Source organism: Babylonia areolata, chromosome 5 (assembly GCF_041734735.1).
Source record: "Babylonia areolata isolate BAREFJ2019XMU chromosome 5, ASM4173473v1, whole genome shotgun sequence".
Lineage (NCBI taxonomy): Eukaryota > Metazoa > Mollusca > Gastropoda > Neogastropoda > Buccinidae > Babylonia > Babylonia areolata.
In genome coordinates this window covers 42508101-42532137 of record NC_134880.1, presented here as the reverse complement: position 1 = coordinate 42532137, position 24037 = coordinate 42508101, and the positions used below count along the sequence as shown (strand labels likewise).

The following is a 24037-nucleotide window of genomic DNA, read 5'->3' as shown; positions in this document are numbered from 1 at the left end:
CAGACACACACAGACACAGACACACACACACACAGAGTTTCGAGGAATAGGAATTTGTGCACATAATACGTTCATTGCCCAATGAAACTGCGTTTTGAATAGGTGCCACATGTATAGTCGAAATAGTTTTGTAAACTTCAGGGTAGATAATTAAGTTTCTCTTTTTGGAGGCGCGGCGCATGAACAACTCGAGTCAGTGTCTCATGAGCGTCTTTTTCACGGAAGGAAACAGAGAGGGTTCGAAGCTGAATCAGCACCAAAATGCCGTTCTGGGGTTTGAAAGTCTTTCTTTTTTCATTCCCATATACTTTTCTTTCATTTACACGACAAACTTTTCTGACAATCGCGTCACGGTGAATGCACATGGAGTACTCACTGAGCAAAAAGCATCGGGTCCGACTGCCACATTAATTCATCTGCTGATGTCGATAAATTTAAGCCCATCGCTACAATCAACCTATATCTTCTTTACTCGTTTAGTATCGAATAAATTCGCTTTCATCGCTTCCAATTATCCGACTTAGAAATTTTAGGAAAGTACTTGTTAAATCGGTACTTGTTTCTTCGTTCGTGGAACTCACACGTTCACTCGTATACATGTACACGGGTGGGCTTTTATCATATATGTGTTTGACCGTTGTTACGCCGCCATGTAGGCAGCCGTACTCCGTTTTCGGGTGTGTGCATGCTGGGTATGTTCTTGTTTCCATAACCCATCGAACTCCGACTTGGATTACAGGATATTTAATGTGCATATTTGTTGTTCTGCTTGCCTTTACACATGAAGGGGGTTCAGGCACAAGCAGGGTTGCACATATGTTGACCTGGTAGATTGGAAAAATCTCCACCCTTTACCCACCAGGCACCATTACCGAGATTTGAACCCGGGACCCTCAGATTGAAAGTCCAGCCGGAAAATAGCAGAAGTTAAACCAGTTTTCAAAAGAGGTAACAAGAATGAACCAAATAACTACAGGCCAGTTATTCTTACATCCATGGTATGTAAAACTTGTGAAAGTAAATTCAGGGAATAAACATTTTAATTGAGAATAATCATTTATCTAATTACCCCATATGGATTTACACCTCGAAGGTCTTGGTAGTGTTGAGTTTTAACAACCTATTGGCATTGCGCCCTTAAGGTCATGTTGTTATGGACAGATGTCTGATGGTGATCATTCCAGGTGTCAAGTGGGTAGGTGTGTGCATTGCAAGATGGTTCTCCCCAGTAGTTTATTCGGTGGCAAAGGGGTAGTCAGTGGGAATTGTCCTGGTTGGTGTCCAGTCGTAGTTCAAGGTGGTAGTTGGCCAAGTATCTTTCCTCGGCTGGGGACTTGTTGACTTGGCGTTGGTTGTAATGCATTGTGAGAGGTTGGGTTGTTGTCTCAGCTGTTTTCTTGGTTGTTGTCTCGAGTGAAGCGAGTCCAAGGTTGTCCTCAGGGCCACCAGGCAGCCAGTCCTTATGCTCCTTCGACAACCCACACACCTCTTAACGGCAGACTACCACCAACAAAGGGAGTGACAAAGCCATGAGCAGCCATCCGTGCCCCTGCACCCCCTCCCCCCCGCACAACCATCCTTTCGGCAATGTTTGCGAACCTTGCGCAAGACCAGGGGGAAATGTTGACATGGACCCGTCGACACCCAGTGCAGTGACAGCCATACACATAGTGAGATGCACAGGCCATCGATGCTGGTGAGGAGGGAAAGTCTGCCCTGCCCTGAGACCATCAACGTGGCTGAGTTTGGAGACCATGGGGGGCGACTTTGGAGACTGGTGGTTCAAACGCTGGAGACCCAAACCGGCTCAGCAGGAGTCTTTGTCGCAGTCTCCCCCCCATCCCCCCCCCCAACCACTATCCAGTCCCTCAGCCATGCAGAGCTGGTCTTTACAGTCAACATGGCCGACTTTGGAAACACAGGAGAGAGACGTTAGCAACATTGACCTGTCCCCAACTGCTTCCACGCCTTCAATAAGGTTCTACATAAACGACATAAACAGAATGAAAGGCTATGGCATTAGGGGTAGTTTACTTAATTGGATTAAATACATTTTACCTGACACTAGTATCAGAAGCCAGTATGTAAGCATTTCAGATGAGAGGTCAGACACATCAAAGGTGACCAGTGGTAGTTTTCAGTAAGTGTTTAGGGCTGACATTATTCATTTACTTTATTAGTGATATGCCAGATGTGTTTTGTGAATATATTTTTGTTGATTTTTATGAATGGCATGTTGATAAACTTGTATACAGTGAACATTTTTGTTAGAATTTATTGGGACTGCTCATTTTCTGTGTTTCAAATGCACTGTCACAGATGACAAGATTCTACAAAAAGAGCTTCAGTTTCTAGAGGTGTGTGTGTGTGTGTTCATTCAAGGCAGTTACAAACAAGACACGAACTGCATGTGGAAAGCAAGATGGAGCAAAATGGAATGGGAAATAGAGAGAGAAGATCTGTCAGTTAGATTTAACAGAAAGATCTGTATAGATAGATATTTGCACTGTGCTTACATTTGGCTTGCTTTGATATATTTCAGCCTGTAGAGTGACGGATGAGGTTCCATGTGAGATGAATGTGAGTAGACCAATCCACATCTCTATGGCAGCACTGGAAACTGATCTCCAAGGTAAAGATTCTCCTTGTGACGGACTCGGAAGTGATGTTTTTATTGCAAATTATTATGTTTTCAATTTTCACAAGCATGCTCAAGCTCATACAAATGGTCATATATACATTATGCACACACACACACACACACACACACACACACACACACACACACACACACACACACACACACACACACACATCCCCTGTGCATGCAAGGATGCATGCACATGCGTATCGGTGCCAAAGAAAACTGAAGCATTTGCCTAAATGACAATATACTTCCAGAAACAAAAGAAGTCAAAAATAAAAACAATACAAAAACAAAATACAACTTTTACCTAAAACAATCATTTGCTGTTCTTTGTGCTAATGTTTGTTATTTTTGATATTTGTTTTTGTTCACATAATCAATGTGGCTCTGTCATGTGAGCATGCGATTGTCATATTCTACCCAGTATGTCATGAAAATCTGTCTGAAAATTAAGATATCAAATTATCATTATTATTATGATTATTGCTATTTAACCTTTTTTTTTTTTTAATTTACTGATCTAATTCCTTCTTATGGTCCCTTTCACATGCTGATGTGTCAAATGTTCAGGTGTCAGATACTATTCTGGTTCATCATTTTGCTTTCTTATTTTTGAAAGATATAGTCTGAACAGCATGAATGGACTGGATTTGAATTCATATATAGTTTTATTAGAGAGGATAGGATATAATGATTAGATAAATATTCTTTGGATGAAAGAAGACTAGCACAGTATTATTTATTAATTGAAATTTTTTTTTTTAAAAGCAGCAATGGAGACTGCAAGTTCCAGTCCAGTGCAGTTGGAGTTGGAGCACTGGTTGTCAGCACAGACGTGTCGTAAATATGTTCTGTGTACGCTGAGCCAGTCCACCCTGCAACAGCTGATGAACTTCACCTTGAGTCAGGGCGAACGCATTGTCTTCTCCCTCAAGGGTAAAGGTAAACTGGTGTTGATTTAAAGATCCGTATTTGATGGGTGGGGTGATTGAGTGATTAAGAGTGCTGGATTCTTGCTTGGAGTTTTCTGAGTTCTGTCCCTGGTTTTAGTACACATGGTGGATTAAAAGTGGGCCTTTTTTTTCCAATCTCTCAGGTCAACTTATGTGTAGATTTGCTAATTCCCTTCATGTTTATATGCATGCAGATCAAATACGCATGCTAAAGATCCTGTAACCCATGTCAGAGTTTGGTGGGTTATAGAAACAAGAACATAACCCAGCATGTGCACACCCATGAAAACAGAGCATGGCTGCCTACATCGTGGGGTAGAAATCGCTATAGACATAAAAGCTCACTTGTACACGTTGTATTCAAGCAACTTGCGGAGTTTCTGCCCACGAATGCAGAAGAAGAAAATCTGTTTTCTTTGTAATTTCCACCCCCCACCTGTATTACATTGTCTCTGTCCTCAAGGGTGAAGTAAACTGGCACAGATTAAACAGGTTTTGTTTGTGATTTTTGATATTGTTTTTCCTGTAGCTCTCTTGTCTTTTCTCTCAAGGGTAAAGGTTAAGTGGCACAGATTAAAACTGTTTTGTTTTTATTTTTTGTTTTTTTAATATTTTTCTTGTATATATCAATGGTAAAGAAAAAGATCAGAGATAAGGTAGTTTACTTTGTTGATCAGTAAATAACAAACAACACCAACAAGAAGGAATATCTTTTCAAATTTTTACAAGAAAGTTGATTAATCTCTTGCAAAGTGTGTTGCAATAATTCTTGCTGACAATTATCTTTGAATCTTTGCTTTTTTTTCAGCTGCTGGAACTAAGGAAGGTAGGAGGGGAGGGGGTGGGGGAGGGGGGTGGGGGGTGAAGGGAAGTGATATGCATGGCTTGCTTTAGTTTACTGGTGGAGTTCCTGTACAGTCTGGGGATGGATCTGGTGATTTAGTGAGCTGAACCATTGTTTCGTTAATTTTTGTCCACCGTAGTTTCATTACACTGTTTACATGTTCTTGTGTTGTGAGTTTTTTTTGTTCTGTTTCGTTTCCCTTTCTTCGTGTTATAACTTCTTTTCTGGGTTGATGTTTTTTGTTGTTGTTTTTTTATTTCTATTTATTTATTTATATTTTTTAAATGAGATAGAGTTTTAAGAAAGATAGGAAAGCCTCAGTCTCTTTCCTTACAGCCCATTTCCTCGTTTTTTATTTCATCATTATGCATACTGACTTTCTTGGAGTGTGTATGTGTGTGTTTGATGCTGGCTCAGTATATGTGTGTGCATGCGTGTGGTACCAATATTTGAAAACAGACATTGTGAATGATAATTAGTATTGCAGACTGTGGAATAATGCAGTTGCTTTACTTGCATTTTGTCAAGGTGCCGTGTATCTGAGTGGACAAGCCTTGTCTGAAGCTGATTATCGGATTTGTAGAGGTAATAACTTAAATGAGTTTGGGTGTGTGTATATGTGTCGTGTGTGTGTGTGTGATTGTATGTGATATGTGTGTGATTTATGTGAGTGTTTCTGTGTGTATTGTGTCCGTGTGTGTGCAAGTGTCTGTATACATTTGTGTCAAGTATACATGCATTCACATACACTTCTGTCCTGTTGTGTGTTGCTTTTGCTTTGAATGCCTAAGCATTAATGTTCCTGTTTTGATGCACATGATATATAATCATGACTGAATAGCTCAGCATGTGGCACCAATCATGCTGATGTCATGAACATGAAATCTGTAGTTTAACAATGTTTCTTTGGATTTGTCCTGTTTTAAAGGACTCATTTCAATTATGCAGGGATTTGCTCAGAAATATCTGCTTGGTTTGAATTGTTTAAAAAAAAAAGAGAGATTTTATCATCAATGTCAGAAGCTTGTCAGAGGTTCATGTGCGTGAATGTGACTTCACTTGTGCCTAGTTTTCTTTTCCTGGTTTCTTTCTCTTCAAATTCTGTGTGATCAGTAGTGACGGTAATTTCAGCCTTGATATGGCCTGTATGAACAATAATGATATGATTTTTTATTTTTCTTCAGGCTTTGTGTTGTCTGCTGGGTTATGATTCACAAATGATAATGATTTGATTTTTTTTTTTTTCATCCAGGCCTTGTGTTGTTTAATGGGTTATAATCAACAAAGATGATGCTAATGATTTGATTTTTCTCCAGGCCTTGTGTGGTCTGCTGTGGCCTAATTAACAGAGATAATGATAATGATTTGATTTTTCTCAAGGCTGTGTGTGGTCTGCTGGGTTATAAATATTGTATTTGTATTTCTTTTTATCACAACAGATTTCTCTGTGTGAAATTCAGGCTGCTGTCCCCAGGGAGAGCGCGTCGCTGCATTACAGCACCACCCATTTTTTTGTGTATTTTTTCATGTGTGCAATTTTATTTGTTTTTCCTATCGAAGTGGATTTTTCTACAGAATTTTGCCAGAAACAACCCTTTTGTTGCTATGGGTTCTTTTACATGCACTAAGTGCATACTGCACACGGGACCTCGGTTTATCGTCTTTTCTGAATGACTAGCGTCCAGATGACCACTCAAGGTCTAGTAGAAGGGCAGAAAATATCAGTGGCGGAGTCGTGATTTGAACCAGCACGCTCAGATTCTCTCGCTTCCTAGGCGGACGCATTACCTCTAGGCCATCACTCCACTAAATAAGAATGATAATGATGATTTTCTCTCTCAAAAGTGTTTATGAAAGGCAATGTTGGTGTTTAAAACTCTCACCTATAGAGATGAGGAAAACATTGTTGAAGGACATGAACACGATCTCTGTCTTGGCTGTGGTCTGCAGAAGAAGCACTTAAAACTGGTTGTGCCCGACATATCCGGACACCACATGACCCAGAAGATGAACCTGATGATGATGATCTTGATGATGAAGAGGAGGAAGAGGAAGATGGTGAATATGAAGCCAGTGTAAGAAACCATGCCATTCTTTCATTCAGACTGGAAAAGAGATCTTCACTAATTTTGTTTGGATATTATTCTCTATACATATCTATCTCTCTGTCTATATATATCTGTCTCTATATATGTGTGTTTCTTTGTGTGTGTGTGTGTGTGTGTGTGTGTTGGCAGTGAAGGTAGCGATGGTGTAATTATTTGCAAGAACTTGGCGAAACAAGAAATGTAGGCGGCTGTTGTCAAAATAAAACTTAAAAGACTTCATTTTTAAAGTTGCTGTTTCCAATGGAATGCTGTCGGAACCAGATTCATCTGTTATGTTCAGTGCAGTTTTGATTCAGTGGAGCCTCTGCATAATGTCATTGACAGAAGAAAGAGAAGAAACAAAACAGTCATAAAATGTGACATGTCGGTCTGAGTGTGTATATATGCGTGCCTGAAATCTGATTGAATGACACAGGAAATGAATGATGGTGAGTACCCAAAGGCAGCAGTCAGTCGGCTCTACCCAGGTAGGCAGCCTGTTGTGCAAATGACCCCAAGTTTGTAAAGTTATCCAAAGTGATCAGTAACATAATGACTTAGTTGGAGACAAAATATAAAACTTCCTCCCTTCTTATGCTATCTTCCTGTGAGATGATGAAAATATCCAGAATTTTTGTTTGAAATTTGCACACACTGATGAAATAAAAAAAATGAATCCAGGAAAGCACAAAATGAGTTCTGAAACAGTTTGGATTCAGAATGCAATGAATCCTGATTGGGTTCCTTTGTCTGAAACTGTTGTCTGCTTTGTGAATGGGAAGAAAACTGGATCAGACCCCTCTGTTAATAATACTAATACTAATGGATACTTACATAGCACACTATCCAGAAATCTGCTCTTGGTGCTTTACAAAAACGCTTTTGTTAACATAAAACATTATATCTTTGTTACACACACACACACACACGCACACGCACACACACACTGCATACATACATTTTGACATACATGTGTATCTAACAGCTACCCTAACACATACGCACACATAGGCAGGCACAAACTTACATAAACACACGCACACACAATACACATTCATATACATGCATGTAGTTTAGCACTGTTAACATGCACTGTTCACGTGAACCAGTCACCGTGAAAACAACTCTCCTGCTCGTGAGCACAGCATCAAACTCAGCATTTATTGGTCACAGTGGAGAGGGGAAGGGTCAGTTAAGATATTTTTTTAGCTTATGACGTCATATGCAAATTAGGTGCCATTCAAAAAATTAAAACGTTTTAAAGCTTCAATCAGGCTCCTTCCTCTGAAACAGTTGTAAACTGTAGGGCCTTCGGTGCCTGTTGCCCTGAGTGACTTAATGGGATTGATATTTCTTTCGTACTTTTTTGACTCACTTGTGTAAACAAAGTGAGTCTATGTTTTAACCCGGTGTTCGGTTGTCTGTGTGTGTGTATATGTGTGTGTGTTTGTGTCTGTGTGTCCGTGATAAACTTTAACATTGACATTTTCTCTGCAAATACTTTGTCAGTTGACACTAAATTAGGCATAAAAATAGGAAAAATTCAGTTATTTCCAGTCATCTTGTTTAAAACAATGTTGCACCTCTGGGATGGGCACAAAAAAATAAAAAATGAAGCCTAATTATAAGCAAACTGCATTTACTGTTATATTTATATTTTTTGTATTCCCTAAACTTGGCACTTTGATCTGATATTCTGACCCAACAACAAGAGCAGTCATTATTATCATTTTTTTTGTTCAAACAGGAACTTCTTTTGCTAAGCATGGAAGTTTTATTTATTTTGCAAACGTTTTGGTGCAGATAGTAAAAAAAAAAGGGAAATTACTCTGTAATTAATGCTAGGGGACTTAATTCGAATCTAGTTAGGACTTTTTTTTCTTTCCTTTTTTTTTTTTTTAATGCGAAGCTTTATAATAACAAATACAGAACACATTTTAATGATTAGATTTTTTTTTTTAAGTGTATCACAAGTGAATCTTGAAGGCCTTGCCTCTCTTGTATATACTTTTTATGAAGATTTAGTTTGATAATATTGATGTTCTATTAGTGTTTCTAATGACAGAGCTGCAGAACTGTAAATCTCATTAACATTATCGTGATGACTCATTTTGTTTCAGTTTATTGATGACAACGATTTGGAAGAGGAAGAAGAAGAGGTGGAAGATGAAGAAGATGAAGGTTGTGATGATGGAGTGCTTTTTTTATTATATATTTTTTTTAATGTTTGCATTTTATTTCTTATCATAAGCGCTGCATAGTAATTATTCTTGGTTATGCAGAATTATTTAACAATGGAAAAGGATTGGTTGGTGGGAGAATACAAGAGTTTCATCTTTATTAACCCACGCAGAAAATTCAGTTTCGTTTTTGAATGCTTAAGAAGAATTTGCATTCTGCTGTGTTTAGATTATTCTAAGTATGCATTGAAAAGTGTTGGTTAATTTTTATTTTTCAATTAAAATTGAAATATACAACAACAACAGCAACAAAAAATCACCAGTTTAGAAAGTGGTTAAGACATACATCACTTCAAAAAGCATCAATTTCATATCCATGTTGACTTCTGTTCTGATTTGCCATCGTTTGGTGGGTTATAATTGATTGATACTTCCAGGTGCTAAGCTCTGATAGTGACTTTCGTTTGTTTGTTTTGGTTTGATATCTTTTCTAATATTGTTTTCCTAGAGAATTGTGGTATGAGATGAGCATTAGAAAAACAATAATAGAGGGAGGTTTATAACAAAGAAGAGAAAGTGGAGAATGTGCAGGAATTTGAATGTGTGCATGAAAGTCTGAAGGGCATGACACTTTTCTTTTTCTTTTTTTCTTCTTTTTTTCTTTGCACTCCCCTCTCCTTTTCTGTCCTCTTAATATTCCTACCTTGTAGTTCTTACTGTTGTTACATTTCTTGTTTGAATTTTCCTACACAGCTTTTTCATTCATTTATGCTTTTTTTTTTCTTCTTCTGTCTTCTCCTCTCTTGTTGATGACATCTTTAGTGAAAGTGATACTTCTACTGCATCGACTCGACCAACAACAGCTGCTACTACTGCTACTGCTGCTGCTACTTCTACTGTTACCACAAGTGCTGCTTATACTGTTACCACTACTGCTGTTACTACTTATAAGTACTGCCGATAATAATGAAACATTTCCATTGCACACTCCTCTTGTATATTTCAGAGCTCTATATGTGCTCTACAAGAAAAGTTATAATAATGCAAAGGAACATGGTGGCATAAATTCACACATGCACACACAATAGCACCCCACACACATTTATACACACATACAAATGCGTGCAGGCACACACACACACACACACACACACAGACACACACACACACACACACAAACACAACACAACACAACAGCCATTGTACTTGAAGTGCATTTCCTTTGTTATGTTCACTGTGCTACAGTCCTCTGAGTATAACTGTTGTGCCTTTTTTTTTCTTTATATATATATATATATATATATATATATATATTTTTTTTTTTTAGAGTCTGAATACTGCCACGACGATGACTGTGATTCTCTGATGGAAGAAATAAAAATCAGCGGCCCCTCACTTGCCTTCATACCGCCTGGAAGTAGGAGAGAGAAAGCTGCAAAGGGTCCAGCCCATGCCATCAGGTGGTTTGATGCTGGCGGTGAAAGAAATTCTGATTCAAAGAGGATGACCATGAAACCGGTAAAGATTGTACCTTCGTGGCGTTCCTGCTGACTTGTGCACACTGTGCACGTTTGTGTTAAAGGCTTTTTGTGTCTTTCCATTTTGACTGCCTGATCACTGTTGTGATCATATATGTTTTAGTTGATGGTGTTTAGTATCGTTTTGCTTGTTGGAACTGGTGAAAGAGAATTGATCAGTTTTTGGGGATTGTTGGGGATATTTGAATCATTGGTGAAATTCATTTGGAAAAGAAGAAAAATGTGTGTATTTTGTGTGTGTGTGTGTGTGTGTGTGTGTGCATTCATGCTGTTTGTGTGTGTGTGTGTGTGTGTGTTGTTTTGTATATGTATGTGTCCCCAGGAAACAGCTAAAAGAGCAGCAGAGACATTCAAATCTCCTGCATCGTCACCAAAAACCAACGGACCACGGGCAGCCGCAGTTCGTACAGAGGACAGAAGGTCGGAACCCAGGGACAAGCTCGGCCATCGGGCAAGCTCCACATCATCTGTGAGTGACCTGGGCAACTCTTGCTTGCCTTGCCTTGCCTTGCCTTGCTGTTCCATGTCATGTCATGTCATGTGTTTCTTTGGTAAGCAGTGTCTCACGCCTTAGCATGTGTTGCTTTGTCGGGCCATGGAATATCAAAGTTTGTCTGGTATATGTGGTGTGTTGTTGTTGTTGGCCGTTTTCCTTGTCTTGCCTTGTCATTTCATGCCATGATGCAGCTTCATGCTTTGTTTTGTGTCATGGAGGAGCATCACCATATTGTGCCATTAATCTGCAAAGTCGAGGGGTTTATGATATGTGGTGATTTTGAGGGTTTGAAGTTGAGCTTGTCTTAATTTTATTGGCGTGAGAGGGTACCCTTATGCTAAGGGCAGTAATGAGTGCAATGCAATTATTTTCTTGGGAACATGTAAAAATGAGTTCAACAGACACCGAAGAACATTTTAATTTAAGACTAGTCTTCTTCATTGAGGGGGAGAGGGGGTGCATGGTAACCTCCTCAGCCTTGCGAACTACATGGTATCTTTTTCCATTCATGCCAGTTGCCATTTTGTGTCTTGCCAGTGCTGCAGTATGATGTCATGTTTGGCCACACCAGACTTATCGTACTGTGGGTTGTCTTGCCGTATCGTGCAACGTTGTCCTTTGCCATTCTTGCCTCAAGATGACATGTTTTGTCTTTTTGTTACATGTCACGGTGTGCCTTGCCATCCTTCCCATGCTGTCCTGAAATCCTTGCCATACTGTCTTGCCATCCTTCCCATGCTGTCCTGAAATCCTTGCCATACTGTCTTGCCATCTTTCCTATGCTGTCTTCCCAACTTTCCCATGCTGTCTTGCCACCCTTGCCACGTTGTCTTGCCACCTTTCCCATGCTGTCTTGCCACCCTTGCCACATTGTCTTGCCACCTTTCCCATGCTGTCGTGCCACCCTTGCCACGTTGTCTTGCCACCTTTCCCATGCTGTCTTGCCACCCTTGCCACGTTGTCTTGCCACCTTTCCCATGCTGTCTTGCCACCCTTGCCACATTGTCTTGCCACCTTTCCCATGCTGTCGTGCCATCTTTGCCATGCTGTTGTGCCATCTTTGCCATGCTGCCTTGCCATCCTTGCCATGCACCCATGTCTTGTCATGAAGAATAAGTAAAGTGTGTTTGATAAATTTGGTAAGCAAAGTTCTGGCATTTTGCACTGTGTGACAGTGAAGCACAGAAAAACTAACAATGAAACATTCTTATAAGAAACGCTTGTCTGTGGCTGTCAGCAGGAAGGAATATCCACGCCTGTGAGGTCGCCCATCACCGTGGCAGAACCTGCAGACAAAAAGCAGCGTTTGGCTGACAGTTCCAGCAAGAAGCCGAGCGTTTCTACGACAGCCTCTTCGGGTACAGCGAGTGCCAGACCCAGGACAGAGGACAGAAAACCCAGGGACAGCCAGGGACACAGTGCTGGTTCCAGGTCATCTGTGAGTGGTCTTGGCATCTCTTGCCTTTGCCTTGCCTTGCCTTGCATTTGCACTGCCTTGCCTTGCCTTGCATTGCATTGCATTGCATTTGCACTGCCTTACCTTGCCTTGCCTTTGCACTGCCCTGCCTTGCCCTGCCCTGCCCTGCCCTGCCCTGTCCTGTCCTGCCATGCCTTGTCCTGTCCTGCCCTGTCCTGCCCTGCCTTGTCTTGTCCTGTCCTGTCCTGTCTTGCCTTGCCCTGCCTTGCCCTGCCTTGCCTTGCCTTGTCCTGTCCTGTCCTGTCTTGCCTTGCCCAGTCTTGCCTTGCCCTGCCCTGCCCTGTCCTGTCCTGCCCTGCCTTGTCCTGTCCTGTCCTGCCCTGCCCTGCCCTGCCTTGCCTTGCCTTGCCTTGTCCTGTCCTGTCTTGCCTTGCCCTTCCTTGCCCTGCCCTGTCCTGCCCTGCCTTGTCCTGTTCTGTCTTGCCTTGCCTTGTCCTGCCCTGCCCTGCCCTGCCTTGCCTTGCCTTGCCTTGTCCTGTCCTGCTCTGCTCTGCTCTGCCCTGCCTTGCCTTGTCCTGCCCTGTATTGTCCTGCCTTGTCCAGTCATGTCCTCTTGCCTTGCCTTGCCTTGCCCTGTCCTGCCTTGCCTTGCCTTGCCTTGCCTTGCCTTGCCTTGTCCTGTCCTATCCTGTCTTGCCTTGCCTTGTCTTGCCTTGCCCTGTCATGTTCTGTCCTCTCCTGCCTTTACTTGTTCTATCCTGTCTTGCCTTGCCTTGCCCTGTCCTGTCCTGCCTTGCCTTGTCCTGTCCTGTCCTGTCCTGTCCTGTCCTGTCCTGCCTTGCCTTGCCTTGCCTTGCCCTGTCCTATCCTGCCTTGCCTTGCCTTGCCTTGCCCTGCCCTGTCATGTTCTGTCCTGTCCTGCCTTGCCTTGCTCTATCCTGTCTTGCCTTGCCCTGTCATGTTCTGTCCTGTCCTGCATTGCCTTGTCCTGTCCTGTCCTGTCCTGTCCTGTCTTGTCTTGTCTTGTCTTGCCTTGTCCTGTCCTGTCCTGTCATGCCTTGCCTTGCCTTGCCTTGCCTTGTCCTGTCCTGTCTTGCCTTGCCTTGCCTTGTCCTGCCCTGCACCCCCTGAAATTGGAATATAGCTGCCCATATAGGATTGAGAACTGTCATGTGGGTATATAAGATTAAAAAAAAAGGGAACATGACAAGTTGTGGCCCAAGAACACATTAGTAGTAAAGCTTGCGGTATTAATTTTGAAAGTCAGACTCTGTTGTTTGTTGTGTACATGAAGCGCAGCGACTGACAGTGAAGAGAAACATGCCTGTGGCTTTTTGCAGGAAGGACAAGTCACCCACAAGAGGTTGTCTATCACCCCAGTAGAAACATCATCCTCTGCAGTCAAGAAGCAACGTGTTGCTGATGTTGCTCACAGCGCAGAAAAGAAGCATCATGTTGCTGATGTTGGTCACAGCGCAGAGAAGCGTGTTTCTGATGGTGCTCACAGTACAGAAAAGAAACGGCGTGTTTCTGATGTTGCTCACAGCTCAGAAAAGAAGCAACATGTTGCTGATGTTGGTCACAGCACAGACAAGAAACGGCGTGTTACTGATGTTGCTCACAACGCAGAGAAGAAACAGCGTGTTGCTGATGTTGCTCACAGCGCAGAGTTGCACAGAGCACACGCAGCAAGCAGCATGTCTCAAGGCCGGGATCTGCCAGCGCAGAGAACGCCAAAGCACAGGACAGGCTCTGAGTCCAAGTCTGGCACAACAGTGAGCATGTATCGATGAGGAATTGTGTTGTGAGTCGTGTGGTTAAGTTCACATGAATAGTTTTACTGTGTGTGGACTGGAGGGAATTTTCTGGTGATAGCTGGAGGATTTCTGATTCGCTACCGTTCTCAGGATGAGTGTGTTGGTGGTGTCATTGCCTTTGTCAAGGTTGCTGTTTTTGCCAGTGTCACTATCACTTTCAACATGGTTTGTTATTTTTATGATCGTCATCCATCTATCTTCATTATTATCATTTAGCCTTTCACATTTATAAGTAGTTTGTGATTACCGAAAATAAGATTTACATATATTTTGTAATCAAAAGAAAATGAAGCTCGATAGATGGCACTGAATTTTTGTTCTTCATAAATCAGTGTGTTCAGTGCAGGGTATTCTTAAAAACAAGAATCAAGAATATTTCATCATTTGACATCTGATAGTGCATAGTGCATAAGCAAAAACGGCGTGTGCATTGCATGAATAAAACAGAACATGCACTTACAAGTTACAGCAAGAAAATACAAAAGTAACAACTTTGGCTAGAAATTTGACTATATATGAATCTGGCCCCAAATTCAGGAAGAATATTGTTAACCCTATGTTTGCAAGTTCAGAAACTACATAGATTTAAATTCTATGTGTGTGTGTGTGTGTGTGTGTGTGTGTGTGTGTGTGTGTGTGTTGTGGTTTGCTGTGAGTGTGTGTGTGCGTGTGTTGTAGTAAGTGTTGTGGTGTGTGTGTGTGTGTGTGTGTGTGTGTGTGTGTGTTTTGGTAAGTGTTGTGGTGTGTGTTGAAGTGTTTGTGTATTGTGATGTGGTAGTGGTGAGTGTGTTTGACCATGTAATGACTGTCAGAATCAACCATAGCGACGACTCTGCTCTAATTCCAGGAGGGTGGCAGAGACCTGAAGCGTAAGGGAGATTTTACCTTACCCTCTGCCCCACACAGCAAGAGACACCACCACAACCACCACCACCATGCAGACAGCAGTGGGCGGGACGAGTGACACTGAAGGGAACATGGATAACATTAATTCTCCCAACGTACAGCTGTGTATGATGATCAGGAACATGGATAATGGAACATGGATTTATAATATTTCTCCCAACTCGCAGCAGTGTGTAGTGAACGGGAACAAGGATAATATTTTCCCCAACACACAGCTGTGTGTGGTGAATGGGAACATGGATACTTTCTCCCAATGTACAACTGTATGTGGTGAACGGGAACATGGATATTTCCCCCAATGCAGAGCTGTGTGTGGTGTACAGTAACATGGATAATATTTCCCCCAACGCACAGCGGTGTGTTTTGAACAAGGACATGGATAATATTACCACCAGTGCACAGTGGTGTTTGTGGTGAACGGGAACCTGCATATTTCCCCCAACTCACAGCATTGTGTGGTGAACGGGAACATAGATAATATTACCCCCCAAAGCACAGTGGTGTGTGGTGACAGGGAACCTGGATAATTATTCTCCCAACGCACGGTGGTGTGTGGTGATAGGGAACCTGGTTAATTATTCTCCCAACGCACAGCGGTGTGTGGTGATAGGGAACATGAATAACATTTCTCCCAGTGCACAGCAGTGCTTGAAGAGATAGCATCAGGGAAAACTCTGCTTCCAGAAGGCCCACCTTCATCTCTGCATGGTCTGGAATCAGGGGGAGGAACCTGAACAGACAAGCACAGATAATCTGCTGTGGAGAAAAGTTTGAGAGAAAAAAAACAAGCAGCAGATTGTAAATTAAAAAACATGGGAGATGTTCTAGATTCATGACTCGGGTTGTTTGTGTAGAAAGTGAAACAATTAATGCTGGAAGAATTGCACATTTATTGTTGCTTTCTGTGTAATTTTTTTTCTTAATCAAACAGATTTTACTTCTTTTTTTATATTTCAAATTTTTGATGTTATACTTGTTTGCTCATCAGTGAAATAACTTTCCACATTGTATCTTGTTGGAAAGTTCACCACATAAAATACATAGGATGACTTACACGTGAACCTGCCATTAGTATGTCAGCAGAATCTGAATGATGGGTGACAAGTTATCTTGTTATGGGACAGCTATTAATGCAGGGTTTACATTTTCCTGTCTGCAGTATTATTCAGACAGTTAACAGTGTATATATGGGAGTGTGTGTGCTGTGTGTGTGTGTGTGTGTGTGTGTGTGTTGAAGCTTTTGCTTGAAATACCTTTTGTATCTTTTATATGTGTGTGAAGTTACTTTAAAAAAAAAGTGAAATAAAACATTTTTAGTATTTTCATGTTTGTGTTTGGTGTTTGACTGGAATTAGTGGAAAGGTGGCAGTTATTCATCAATGAATCAGTGGTGTTGTTGGGTGGAGAGCCAGCCAAGCCTTTTGAACATCAGCCAGACACTTGTTCTTTTTTGTTTTGTTTTTTTCTTGTGAATGAAAGTTTTTATTTTCATTTTCTGGTGGTTCATGTAAGATACATCCATCATGCTTATGAATGACGGGGAAAAAAAGTGAAAGTTAGACAAATACTGTGCAAAAGATGTATCAACCAGTTTGGATTTTACTTCCTTGCGTTCAGGTACCTCCGTGTACAAGAAGCATTTAAGTAAAATTACACACAAAATCGACAGTAATATTTGATGTGTAATAAACGGTATAGGTAGCCTGATTTATAAGACAGTTAAATAGTCATAGACTTTGTGACATTGTTATACATTAGGATGATGTTTCAACAACATAAAAAAAACCCTATGATTTTCCATAAATTTACTGTAATCATCCGGACACTTGATGTGGTGTGAAAGCATTTCAGTACAAAGTGCACTGCTGGTGTTTGGATGTCCTCAATCTGGTCGGCAGTCCTCATCATGTAGCGGTCCCATACTGCTGACACATACTCAGGCAGAGGTCTTACGAATGCTTTGTATGCTTTCTGTACGATGGATTTGGTGCTAATCTTTAGATCTGCCACAGAAAACCCAGCACTTGATTTGCCTATGAGCAGATGGCACTGATGTGTTGATGTTCATCCCACTTAGAGTTTATATGGTTCTTCAGAGTGATGCCTAGTCATTTTGTGGAGGTGGCTTTGTCAAGAATGTGGTCAGGTGGTTGGTATACTAAAATCAATGGACTCCTGCTCCTGATGCACTTTACGAGGTGAAACTGCATATCACACATCCTCTCCTGTTTGGCAAGTTGCTACAGCTTTCGTTGTAGCTGGGTTTGGTTTGGCATCGATGTCTTCATCTTCATCTTCATCCATTTGATGGCCACAATCATCAAGTTGATTACTCTGCCACTACACCGGGTGTTGCGTAGAGTTGTGAGGAAAGGTTTGGGATAGAAAGAAAAAGGCCTCAACAGTGAGAATAAAAACCTATCGGGGATAGTTACTGTTAGGTGGGTTTTATCGGCAGGCTACTGCACCTTCGCTTTTCACCCTCCCGAGCTAGCCGGTCCCAGGCAGCAGAAAGCAACTCACAAAGGAAGGCCTCGATCCATCTGTTGACTGCTTTTTGGGTGATGGATGTACTTCATGCTGGAGAAAGCTGTGGTTGCTTTTTTGTTTGGTCGACTTTATCAAAGTCCTTTGCAAAGTCAGTTATTAGGGCTCTTGTTTGCTTTACGTTGTCCAAGTTTCTTTTAACTGGAGAATCTGCACTTCGCATAACTCCTGAAGCCATGCTGTTGGTTGCAAAGAATCCCACGGCTTTAGAGATATTTCATGACGGCTGACCGCGATATGCTCTTGTACCCAACAGATGGTAAGGGTAAAGGGGATGGGGTGGTTATCTGCAGAATGGTAATGCTTGTTCTAAAAGACTGGTGTAGATAAAGGATTGCTTTTTGCTTTTTTAAAAACTTTTTTTTTTTATATTCCAGCTTTGGGTTTACGATTTTGACACAGTGACACAAGAGGCCATCTCGTGAATGATTCTGTACCACATTATTATACATTCATTCTGATGTACAAAGATGGATTTTTCTTTCGCTATTAGACACATACGTACATAAACTAAATCAAGACACATGCAAAGTCGCACATGATAATGAAAACAATTAGCATCTCCCCTGTGTGGTGTGACTTCTCCAGTGTTCGGACGAATCATGGTGAAGAGTGAGGCTGCTACTGTCCCAATTTCTATCATGATGCAAGGGCTGATACCGCCACGTCAGTTTGCTTTGGTAGGGGGTGAGGTTCTGCAGGAGCTTCTGTCCACCAGCTTCTGTGACTTGTATGTCTGACATCACAGAAATGTGCTATGGTACACCTTGGTTTTCTGCTGGAACTCGTTACTAGAGCGCTGCCTACCGTTATTATTATTATTATTATTAGTAGTAGTACTGTTAATATTATTGATGTATAGCACCTATCTTTGGCCGGAGACAACTATAAGCGCTTTACAAACACATTTGCACAACAGGCTGCCTGTCTGGGAAGAGCCGACTGACAGCTGCATCAGTTTAAGTGCTCATCGTTTGTTTCCTGTGCCTTTCAGTCAGGCTGCACACGTACACCTGCCATCAATGAACACCGACTGGAACTGGTTGTTCCCCAGTGTTCGGGATCACAGCCTGTGTCTGAGTCTGAAGAGAGTTGGCCTGTCTTCTTTCACACCGGGTTGGGAAGAGAGGGTATAGGGAGACTGAGGTTTGCTGGATGGGGGCTGAGGAATGTGTGTGTGTGTGTGTGTGTGTGTGTGTGTGTGTGTGTTTGACGGTGGGTTGTGGGGACAGGGGCGAGTAAGGGAGTCGTCACCAACGTTGGAAAATTTGTTCTGCTGGACACTGCTCCAGAAACGTGTAACCTTGATTAGCCGTGTAGTTTCGTCCCGTCTTGTGAACACATGCAGTTACTCCATTTTAGTTTGTTCTCTGTCAGTCTGTCTGCCCGTCCCTGTGTGTGCATGTGTATTGTGTCGCCTCAGGTTCATATGACATCATTATTTCCCATATCACTCCCCCCCCCCCCCTGCCTCCCCCCCTTTTTTTTTCTTTAACCCGGACACAGAGACGAAGGGGGACTAATTGGGACAAGGCAAACATCTTTGAAGAGGCGAAGGACAACGTAATTGATGCTGAAGGCAAACATTATTTTGCACCTCTGGAGGTGTTTGTGAAGCTCTACGTATGTATGTTCATTTTTACCGTTCTTCTGACTGAGCAAACGGTAGAAAGGAGAGAGAGAGAGTGAGTGACTGTGTGTGTGTGTGTGTGTGTGTGTGTGTGTGTGTTTGCGCGCGCGCTACACGACAGGAAGCGGGGAAGGATGGGGGAGTAGAAGACAGAGATTGTGTATAAGATAGATATACATGTTAGGTTTCGTGAAGCACAGACAGGTGGAGATGTCAGTGCGGGTGAATCACTCGTGGGAGGTCCAGACGGTGAACAGGCGCCAGCTGGACATGTGAGATGTGCAGGCGTGAATGAAGTGTGGGTGATGGCTGGATGATATATTGATAAGAAACAAAATGCATTCTTTGTGAATTAACTGATATTGATTCTTGGGGTGATGTACGTGTATGTTGGCTCTTGATGAAAGGGAAGTCTTTAGGTGATTTAAGTACGTTTGTGGTGGATGTGGAGGATGACATGTTCATGTGTGGTGGATGTGTGTGCGTGTTGATGTGTTTGTGTTTATGGTTGTTTTGGAGGAGCACAGACGATGTAAAGAGAGTGTTAAAATCGAAGTTGGTTACAAATAGTCTATATGATACACCGAAGTAGGATGTGTGGTTGATTTGAGGACCTGTATGAACTTCTGTCGTTATTGAAAAACAAAAATATTCCACCACGCGCGTTTTACATGCTGATTGACTTCTTTACTCATTGCTAGGTCCACATATTGCCACCAGTAAGCACAAGAATGATACAAGTGATGACCTGTAGGTGATGCATCTGTAGAAAATCATGCGAGCATTTTTCCCCTCAGTAGCCGACATTCGGGATCGCATCTGTTTTATTATGTTGCAGTTATATCTACTGTTCATAAAGAAGCGCACAAATGCGCATACGCACCCACGCACACACGCACGGCACGGCACGTACGCACGCACACACATACTTGCTCAAACATATGTATGCACACAAACACGCGCACCAGATTTGGTGAAATGATTTAATATTCATCATTTGAGACTCATGCCTTTAGGGTAAGACAGTTTACATCAATAACAACACTAATTATTCTTTAAATCAGTAATATTCACCGTGTGGTCATAAATAACAACAGTGTAACAATCTTTATACAATGATAATCAAACATCATTCTAATAGCTGACAATGTACAAACATAAAAATCAACCACTCAGCAAAACTGGAGAAAAAAAAATCTAAAAGAAGAAGAAAAAATTCCAAGAGATACACAGCAGCTTAGCTCTTAGTTCATTCTTGTGAAACTTTAGGTCAGTGTATTCTCAACTTTTATCAAACTGTTTTAAACACTATATATATATATATATATATATATATATATATAATATGTGTGTATATTTAAACACCGGGAAATCTTTATTGGTACAGAGTGCCAAGCTTTACCGTCTTCAGCAGTGCCGTTTGTATAAACCGCAAGGACATGTATATCATAGGGACAAATATATGCTATGTTTTGGTAAAATCATGAAGACATGAATATACAGAAAAGACAAAATATAAACCATAAGGAACAATAAGGTGTAGTGAAAGAAAATATGGTCAGTAATTATTTCACAACCTATAGACTGCCAGAAGAGAGCTTAAACTGTATTTGTGTCACGATCGCAGTGGTTACAACAAAAAGAATTACTTTTTTTCTTGCCTTTGAAAGTCATGTACCTGTCCACAAATGATTTTTTTTTTACGGACCGCGCATCGTCTATAAATCAGTTCCATGCAGCTTTCTTTGTAAGTACAGACTTCTCAAATAAACAGATCAAGAAACGGGGCTACACCCATTTCTATGGCATCCATTCAGTCACGCTTTGGAGAATGCAAACAAATATACATCCGTCGGTCACAGTTTGTTGAATACAATTACATGGCAAAAGCTACGTTTTTCAGATGATGATGGTAAATGCAAGCAGATGGTAGTGCTACACTGCCGACTGTGATCAATTCAAGCAGATGGTTAAGCTGTGCATCATATCGGTGACAGTGACGAATATAAGCAGATGATTGTGCTGTATTTTTTTCAGATGACAGTGACGAATACGAGCAGATGGTGTCGCTGTGTTATACAGATGACGGTGACAAATACAAGCAGATGGTATCGCTGTGTTATACAGATGATGGTGACAAATACAAGCAGATGGTAACGCTGTTTTACAAAGAACACGACGAAAGCGAGCGGGTTGTATCACCATGTTATACGGGTGACGGTGATGAATACAGGTAGATGGTAGCCTTGTTTTTTTTTGTTTTGTTTTTTTTGTTAATAGTGACGATGGAAAATACAACGTATGGCCGTCACTGGTGACACTTATTAGTTTAGCAAGTAAAATAAATCGACGCCAAGTGGATGGGAAAGTGTATGTTTTTTTAAGCTGACCAGGTATCCTTTTTATCCAGTTTATGTGTGTGTGTGTGTGTGTGTGTGTGTGTGTGTGTGTGTGTGTGTGTGTGTGTGTGTGTGTGTGTTCCTTTTCATTTTTTGTCTGCAGCATGTTCATTAATTCAAGTGATCATACGACTATACTTGACATACTAAAGTGAGTGTATGAACGCGACATTTTTTCAAAATGTTAAACTGTAAAAAAAAATTAATTTTATTTTTACCACAGTTGCTTGAAAAACACTTAGTCGAACTCTGATGCTGCTGCATGTGAAGATTTTTCTTTTTACAGAACTGTTTCAAAAAGCTAATTTGTTGGAACATTTGATCAGTTGATGGGCAATAATCTGAGTGCTTTGTCCAAACAACACAGCCATTATGGTTTGTGATTCTACATGACCAGCACGCGGGAAAGCTAAGTCAGCAGCCCGAAGTGTTCTTCTGTTCTGGAACCCTACAGGCCTTACAAGTCACACAACAGCAGGTGTTCCAGTGGTGGATTGAAAAAAAAACCGAAACATCATGTAGCTGGGTACATTGTGGAGATCTACCGAAACGTTGTAGAAGACATTGATGGGAAGAAGTTCATCCATGTTCAATACCTGACAGTGACCACAGACATCACACGACAGCTTCAGGAGGCAGTTATCTACGGGCCCACCTGGGTACATCTTGACAATCTGCAAAACGTCAGCAAGAGACGCTGTACGAAGCAGTTCACTGATCAGTGTTCCAAGCCTGACCGACGTGCGTCACACATCAGGACCAGATATCAGGATAGACATATCGTGGTACCCCTGCAGAACAATCTGACGGGAAGCAGTTCCCTCGTGTTCAAAGCCTTATTGGCCACGAGCATCACATCAGGGTGTTGTGATGCAGACATATCTGGGTACGTTGTACATGTGACGATCTGCTGGTACAGAAGAACCAGGTGAGGAGCAAGTTCATTCAGTTTCAACACCTAACTATTCACAGGTATCACGCCAGGATGGCAGTTAGACACACCTAGGTAGTTCATGGATATATACACAGAGTTTATAGAAGACGATCGGAAGTTGTTTTTATTCTGGATTTTTTTCCCCTTTCAAGCTGAAAGTCTAATCAATCACGACCATCACTTCGATACTTTGGGATGAAGTTAGACATTTCTGGGTATGGCATGGCGGTCTGTAGAAGGGCTAGTCGGTGGTTGGGGGAACGGTTCACCCATATCCAAAGCCTGACCAAACACGGCCATTTCATTCTAGACCTGGGAAGCCCGGCAGTTAGACATATCTGGGAGCGTCACGCCGGTGAGAGGTGGAGCTGCAGAGGAGGCCGGTGGAGGAGGTCTTGACGGCACGGATCAGGCTGGACACGTTGTGTCGGAATCGTCGGTTCATCATCCAGTACATGATGGGGTTGATGGCGCTGTGCGCGTGTCCCAGACACAGCGTGTAGGGCAGCACGTCCAGAGGCCGCGAGGACTCGCTCAGGTCGATGCACAGCGAGGTGATGTTGTAGGGCAGCCAGAACAGGATGAAAACCACCACCAGCGTGATCAGCATGCGGGCGGCGCGCTTCCGGGACCTCATCCTCACCGCCCCGGAGTCGATGGAGGACTGGCGGTAGTGGTTGTCGTTCTTGTTGCACAGGGTGCGGCCCACGTGCGCGTAGCAGATGGCGAGGGTCAGGGAGGGCAGGAGGAAGATGACCACCAGCAGAAAGATGCCGAAGATGTGGCGGTCGTAGTCCTGGGGCCAGTTCTCGATGCAGAACGTCATCTCGGGGAAATCCGGGATGTCCTGGAAGGTCAGCACGTCCACCTGCACAACGGTCAAGGTCAAAACAGTTTGATTTGTGTTAGGCCTTTGGCCCATACAGATGGAGTTCACATGAATAAATGTACTAAACGGGCCTTCCCATACAGACGGAATTCACATGAATAAAGGTACTGAATGGGCCTTTCCATACATATGGAGTTCACATGAATAAAGGTACTGAATGGGCCTTCCCATACATATGGAGTTCACATGAATAAAGGTACTGAATGGGCCTTTCCATACATATGGAGTTCACATGAATAAAGGAACTGAATGGGCCTTTCCATACATATGGAGTTCACATGAATAAAGGTACTGAATGGGCCTTTCCATACATATGGAGTTCACATGAATAAAGGTACTAAATGGGCCTTCCCATACAGATGGAGTTCACATGAATAAAGGTACTGAATGGGCCTTCCCATACAGACGGAGTTCACATGAATAAAGGTACTAAATGGGTCTTCCCATACAGACGGAATTCACATGAATAAAGGTACTGAATGGGTCTTCCCATACATATGGAGTTCACATGAATAAAGGTACTGAATGGGCCTTTCCATACAGATGGAGTTCACATGAATAAAGGTACTGAATGGGCCTTTCCATACATATGGAGTTCACATGAATAAAGGTACTGAATGGGCCTTCCCATACATATGGAGTTCACATGAATAAAGGTACTGAATGGGCCTTTCCATACATATGGAGTTCACATGAATAAAGGTACTGAATGGGCCTTTCCATACATATGGAGTTCACATGAATAAAGGTACT

General features: G+C 42.1%; 1 protein-coding gene across 1 annotated transcript; it reads left to right on the top strand.

The window, feature by feature from the left end:
• Positions 1–187: 187 nt before the first annotated feature.
• On the top strand, positions 188–22393 carry LOC143282282 (uncharacterized). The gene is made up of 14 exons (XM_076587882.1): positions 188–274; positions 2543–2632; positions 3416–3589; positions 4973–5029; positions 6395–6519; positions 8652–8712; positions 10039–10229; positions 10572–10718; positions 11986–12183; positions 13503–13937; positions 15521–15593; positions 18021–18155; positions 21100–21215; positions 22088–22393. Exons 1-14 carry the CDS (start codon positions 262–264, stop codon positions 22391–22393), a joined length of 2121 nt encoding a protein of 706 aa, XP_076443997.1. The 5' UTR covers positions 188–261.
• Positions 22394–24037: the final 1644 nt, after the last annotated feature.